Raw genomic sequence first — 7,069 nt, forward strand, 5'->3', positions numbered from 1 at the left:
TCCTAGTTAAAAAGTAACCCTAAACATTCAAAATTTTTGGTCTGATGGGCAACACAATTTTTTTTTACCTAATAAGGCCACTGTATTCAAAAAAATTATTCATCTGGAATATTCAGTCTCGGCTTCCACAGAGATCATGGTTGCCATCATTGACGTTCTTGGTCAGTTCAAATACAGCATACATCAGTTGTTCTACATTTGAATAAATTAAATTTAAAAGATGGTAACAGAAAACAACTATGCTGTAATAAAACTATTTAGAGTAATACTGTAGAAATATTGTGCTTAAGAGCTGTTGGAAGCTTGAAGTTATTTCACACTTGACACGCAATAGAATCAAGGCCTTCATGAGTTACCACATTCAATTTTCAATGTGATCCACTTAAAATTAGATGTGTACATTTCTAACACAAACACAATTGCTCTGTTGTCATTGTTGTCATAGCTATTGATCTAACAGAATCATATAGCAATGTTATGTGAAGTAATAAACATTGAATTTGCAAATATTATATATGGTATTAAATTGGTGCTGATCGGAAGTAACAATTTTATTTTAGAATGTTATTTATATATTTTTCAGCCTCAACATCCAACAGAGCCAACTCGACCGGATAGTTCAGCCTTGTTTGTCTAGCACGAGCAGACTCGAGCAGATCGATTATAGGGCAGAGTCAAGAGTGAGTCAAATTTTGGCCGGCAAACTGGAAGCAGTCTGGCTGGTGTGCAAACTTGCTTTACTAATGGGCTTGCCACATGAGGCCTATGATGAAGAAGTCCGGCCGGTGTGCAGCCAAATGCCATTATTTTTTAAGGATATATCACAACAGGGCGAGGTTTTGTAATCTTGTTATATTATTATTAGTGTCATCATTACGCTACCACTTACTTACCTCTAAATCGCTGGACAGCAAATATATGGATATATGGAAAAAAAAAAAAAAAAATATCAGATTTTTTATATCAATATAATTGTAATCTTTGCCAATTATAAAAGATATTTGCTAATTGATTATGTAGCATACTACTACTTTTCAACTACTACTACTGTATTATTACTATTACTACTATTAGATTAAGTAGTATTTACTGCATGCCTCAGTAATATTTTACATGCAATTTGTAAATGACTTGATAAAAATCAAGTCTTTTTTTAGCGGGTAGTTAAGTATTAGGTTAATAACTTCAAAATTAATTAAAAATAGTTTCTATGTTCTCCCTAATATGACAAAGTAACTAAAACAGCAATATTTTGTATTTTGATGTTTAATATACAGCTGTGATGGTTCTTTTATGATAATCAAAAAATTGAGTACAAATAAGGATGATGTAAACTCAGACAGACATGACGAGGATTGCAGTGAGGATTAGCAATAAGTGACGATATATTGACTGAGCATTGCAATGTTGGATTATTGGATCATCATAAAAGAACCATATATTCACCTATTACTGAATCCAACGAATTTATTCAATATTAAGTATTATTACACAGATTTCACACTAAATTTGACTATGGTAGTCACACAAAAAGGAAATAGTCCGATTCCTAAATACAATCTTCACGGTGATGAATGATTCTCTTGCGCTACATAGGCCTCACTATAATGTTTACAGTCAATTGCCGGATCCAGGAATTTAAAATATAGGGCTTAAGGAGGGACTTCCACAAATGGAAGGTCTACACAGCCTCAGCCTCACCATGGTTGGGGCTGAGGTAAAAATATTTACCCAAGTAATGGCCCCAAAATGCCTCTCAAAAATCTTCACATTTTAGTGTGAATGGAAATGTAATACAAATTGGCCTTAATCTCATCAATCATTCAAGAATTATTCAAAAAGCATCTTCCTTGCTTACTTCGTTACATTTTAGACACCAATGCATATGGTGTTTGTTATTGTAATTAACAACACTATTCAAGATGTTTGTACCATCGAAGCTCATAAGTTAATTTGGTCTGTTATTAAAAAAAAAAAGGATATATACAAACTTGTTTGCTTTATGTATTTATTTATTTTATAAACAATTATGCATATAGAAGTCTTAAAATCTGTCAAACTTACCAACAACAATTATACCCGCTAGAGTAAGACATGCTCCAATTGTTCCACAAATAATAAAACCTGTAAAAATAAATAAAATACCAAAAACATCATTGAATTGTGCTAAGGTTTACAATATTTCATTTCATTTATTTATTTGACCAATACACATTTACAAAAGGTACAGTACAACAAAAATTTTGGTCAGGGGCAGCTTAAGCAAAATTTTACTATAATTCATTGAGAGTCAGCTGCCTCATTAATAAATATAAACATAAAAAACTTCAATAGAATAAATAGCATGGTTTCAAGGAAATAGGTTGATGGTTTTTACTCAAGAGAAACTAGTGTCAGTATACAATAGTAAGAGTAAGAAATACAAGCAATATTTTGTCAATTATAATTATCATGGTTAATGCCATAATTTTTATTCGGGATAAATTAATAATAATAATGTTATGTTTATATAGCGCATACTGCACATTGTCCCTATGTGCTTTACACATAAATAATACAGGTCAACATAGAAAATACAAACAACAAAAATAATAATAAAATGTAATCATTTTAACAATAATAACAATGAGGCTAAACTACTCCTATTCCTTAAACTAATTAATGGTTAGCCGTTGACTGCGAGGAGCTCATATGCCCTTTGTTATATTATAGATATTAACTAATGGTTACTATTACTATTAGCTCTAATGTATCTATGAAATTGTTTCTGATGCTGTTATTACTATTATAATAATACTGTTTAATTAGTAAAAGAAATTAAATTGTGATTAGTGAAAGAAAAATTACAAAGGCATGTAGTACACCAAAGGAAATCAAAATAACCAAAACTTACACATTAAAATAGGAATATTAAAACAAAATTTGTTGACAAACATACAGCCAATAAAAGTATTAAATTACATATAGACTCTGGGTTGAGGCTCAAAAATGTTCAATACATCGAATTAGTCACCAAACCAAAGCTGTTACAGTGAGTGCAACATCAAAACAAATAGCTAGGTGGCAGTTTTTTCACACAATAATAAGCCTCCGCTTGAGTAAATTTCAACACTATCATAAGGTCGTGGATAAAAACATGAATCAATTGAAAGTATTATGAAGAATTGTTTCTGTTTGATGAATGTTGTCACCTAATTTGAAATAACGTCATACTGTGTTAAGAAATAATATTATATTTTATAAAGTTTTTCCTTTGTATGAACAGATTTATTTTATTTATAATGTTGCATTTGATTTTTGAATTGCATTGAATTGTATTTTTCAATACAATATAAAAAGAAGAAAACAACAACAAAACAGTACTTGCCCATGAGTGATAATGAATACAACAAAACATTATTTCTAGTTCATTTTAAACTGTTGTACTGGTGGGCTACATTGTACAGTAGTATTTTTGACAGGTTTAAATGGATTGGATTAAACTTTATAATGGTAATGGTAATGGTGGGATATTTGTAGTGGGCCTTCCACAATAAAATCGTCTCAAGGCGCCGAAAAAAGGTAGGACCATGAATTATAAAAAATTAAATCATATTATATCTTATATTATTGAGCCTATATTAATCAGAATATTTTTTTTATATATTATAAGTTAAATAAATATAAATAAATGAATAATGTAAATAAATAAATAAATAAATAAACAAATAGAAAATAAATAAACAAATAAATAATTGATAAATTGATAAATTAAGCCTTCAAAAACAAGCAAACCAAGAATGGAAAAAACCAAGCAGCAGCATGAAAATGCGCACTCCTGTTGTTGAGACAGTGTCCACCACCATGACTGCGTACACGCAGGCACTCCGGCGACAGTATGCAGGGCTGAGGTAGCTTCCACCTTGGATAAGCCTTGGCTCTACTACCGTGCACTGCTAAGGTGGCGACGCTGGCTCAAGTAAGGGAGTTGCGACTTTAAGGAACAAAAAACATAACACTTAAATACAAAAACTACAAAAATTTTAAAAAGTTTTAAGTTTCTTCTTAAATGTATGAATGGAAGTTGCTTCACGGATAGAGGCTGGTAGGGTGTTCCAAAGTCTTGGTGCAGCGACAGAAAAGGCCCTATCATCGTAAGCTTTGAGTCGCGATGCTGGAACGGATAGTATGAATCTATTGGTCGTTGATCTCAAAGACCTACTACAAGTTACAGAATGTGACGTTAGAAGTTGAGAAATGTATTCAGGAGTCTTGTTGTGGAGGGCTTTGTACGTCATGAGCAGAATCTTGAATGTGATGCGCTTGTCAATTGGTAACCAGTGTAGATGATGGAGAACAGGTGAAATATGTTCACGCCTGGAAACTCCAGATACTAAACGAGCTGCCGTGTTAAGGCATAGCTGTAGTCTATTTAAACGACAGGCGGGAAGACCATACAGAATTGCATTGCAATAATCTAGCCGTGATGTTATAAGTGCATGAACTAACTTCAGAAGAGCATTTTTTGTTAGGAACTTTTGAATATGCTTGATGTTGCGTAGATGATATGAAACCGATTTACAAACGGTGTATATGTGTTTTTCCATCTTCATTATAGGATCAAAAACAACTTCTATATTACGGACTTTGGTAGATGGTAGGACATTGGTGTTACCAACTACAACACAATTAATCGGAGGTGGTCTTATAAGGTAATTTGAATGAAAATAAAGAACTTCAGTCTTACAAGGATTAAAGAAGAGCATGTTTTGTGACAACCAGGACTGAGAATCACGAACACATGCTTCAATGGTTTTCTTGGCTTCAGACCAGTGGTTGACATGGAAGCTAAGATAGAGTTGAGTGTCATCGGCGTAGGCATGATATCGAACTTCATGACTGCTAATGATATTGCTCAAAGGAGAGACGTAAATAAGAAATAAAATGGGGCCAAGAATTGACCCCTGAGGGACACCACTCTCTACATTAATGCACGCTGAAGAGCTATTTCTAATGCGAACCTGTTGTTTTCTAGATGTAAGATAAGATGTGAACCATGTAAGAACTGATCCACCAATTCCAAGAGATGCAAGTCTGTGAATGAGTATTTGTGATCAATCGTGTCAAAAGCAGCACTTAGATCTAAAAAAACAGCCAGAATACAAAAACCTTTAACAAGGTCAACCATTATATCGTTGTGGATTTTAACAACTGCTGTCTCAGTGCTGTAAAATTTTCTATAGGCCGATTGTAGAGGATCAAACAGATTATTTACATCAAGAAAATTAAAAATTAGCAAGTTCATTGTGGTTTAAGTTAGGTTTCTTAAGCATTGGCCTGATGATCCCCACTTTTAAGTCATCAGGGAAAGTGCCAGATGAAAAGGAAGAATTAACAATCTGACAAAACACTGGTAGGAAAAGTGTAATATTTTCGATAATATATTTTGTGGCAAAGGATCTAAACGAGCATGTCTTCGATGAAACTTTTTTTACAATGTTAAATATTTTCATTTTCTTCTAGTTCTGTAAAGTTACTAATTTCAAAACCGTCGGCACCTGGCACTGAGAAAGCGTAAGCCGATATGACTGGTAGAGATGCTCTAAAAGTTTCAATTTAATTGTGAAAGTACCGGTATGTGTTAAATGCTTGTGCTAATTCAACATCAGAGGGTGTGGATGGTAAGAGAGTTTACTTTACTTTTACCGCAAAGTTTGTTCATTAAAGAAAACAACAGCCGTTGGTCACTTCCACATTTCTCGACTTGAGATTGAAAGTAGGCAGTTTTTGTATTGGTTAAAACCGAGTGATATTTCGCACATTGCTTCTTGAAAGCTGTATTATCAACAGAATCACAAGACTTGATCCATTTACGCTCTAATACCCGACACTTTCTTTTTTCAATACGACAATTATCGTTGTACCATCGAGACATTTGTCTCATGGTAGCAACTTTCATTTTCTCAGGTGCAACTTCATTTTGAATTGAATTTAGGGTTGTGTTATATGCAGAGACCATAGAATTAACATCTTGGTTGTTGACATCTTTGCCGAAGCCAGAAAATGCTACAGAAAATGAGGTTGTAAGAACACTATTTTCAATGTTCTTAAAGATACGGAATAAAACCTTCTTATAATTTAATGGTTTGGTTATGTCAAGTTGAGCGTGAACAATGTAATGATCAGAAAAGTGGTACTGGTGTACATGACAATTTTTTATGAGATTCTGATTGTTAGTAATCACAAGATCCAGAGTATGGTCATGTACATGTGTAGACTGACTCACTAACTGCACAAGGTTAAAATGTTTGTGTGGTGGTTACTGGTATCATCCATGTTGTAGTGACGGCCGCCGTCTGTTCGAGAGACCGATCAACGGTAACGACCTTTAACCCCGGCATCTGTGTATTTGCATATCCTGCCCTCAGGTGTGCAGAGGAGGGATCACCGAGATCTTGGGGAATTGTCGTCACTCGTACACCGGACTTCATGCTGAGAGCATTACCATACCAAACGATAGGTTTTTATGGTGTATCTGGTGTCCGGGTCTTTGCAAGAGTGCTACCATTTGAGTACTGTTGTGTTTGGATATATAATTGGAGTACTATCGCCTAGGAATACATCCTATTGGATAAAGGTAAGCTCCACTCGGTACCTTTTATATCACAGTGTATATATATAGGCGATAATTACTACATTGCCGCTGCGAGCAAAAGGCTTGTCAGTGTAGTTTAATTAATTATATTACTAAATACTACATTGGCGCTGCGAGCAAAAGGCTTGTAGACATTGCTTGTTTTTTTAGTGCCTGTGTAGGATAGGTACTACATTGGCAAGGTATAGTACCAAAGTACTATATTAGTATTTTGAGGGCTAGTGAGCATTAGTATTGTGTTTTCGCACATACTATATATTGCTTTACTAGTGGCTCTATTTTTGATTAGTTAGGTTTTTTTTTTTTCTGTGGGGAGAAGTGTTCGGGGCCGGCAATTGGATTGCGGACCGGCGAGTACCCTCACAGCTAATGGAGACTAGGTTTTTAGCGTAGTTTTTAAATAGGGACATTGTAGAGGGAAGCGTACAGGGCCAC

At 34.2% G+C, this 7,069-nt stretch overlaps 1 protein-coding gene and 1 long non-coding RNA gene across 2 annotated transcripts; both read right to left on the minus strand.

Annotated features, from left to right (window-relative positions):
• Positions 1-10: 10 nt before the first annotated feature.
• On the minus strand, positions 11-2,125 carry LOC117106686. The gene is made up of 3 exons (XR_004445119.1): positions 2,065-2,125; positions 894-903; positions 11-192 (listed from the first exon to the last, which is right to left on the minus strand). It is a non-coding gene; the product is annotated as an uncharacterized LOC117106686 (long non-coding RNA).
• Positions 2,126-4,022: 1,897 nt separating this feature from the next.
• On the minus strand, positions 4,023-6,470 carry LOC117106687. Its single transcript, XM_033248093.1, has 3 exons — positions 6,303-6,470; positions 5,805-6,085; positions 4,023-5,073 (listed from the first exon to the last, which is right to left on the minus strand). Exons 1-3 carry the CDS (start codon positions 6,468-6,470, stop codon positions 4,023-4,025), a joined length of 1,500 nt encoding a protein of 499 aa, XP_033103984.1.
• Between the last annotated feature and the right edge of the window lie 599 nt (positions 6,471-7,069).

This window comes from Anneissia japonica, unplaced genomic scaffold (assembly GCF_011630105.1).
Source record: "Anneissia japonica isolate Jap-2015-1 unplaced genomic scaffold, ASM1163010v1 scaffold45577_len13239_cov105, whole genome shotgun sequence".
In the NCBI taxonomy this organism is placed as follows: domain Eukaryota; kingdom Metazoa; phylum Echinodermata; class Crinoidea; order Comatulida; family Comatulidae; genus Anneissia; species Anneissia japonica.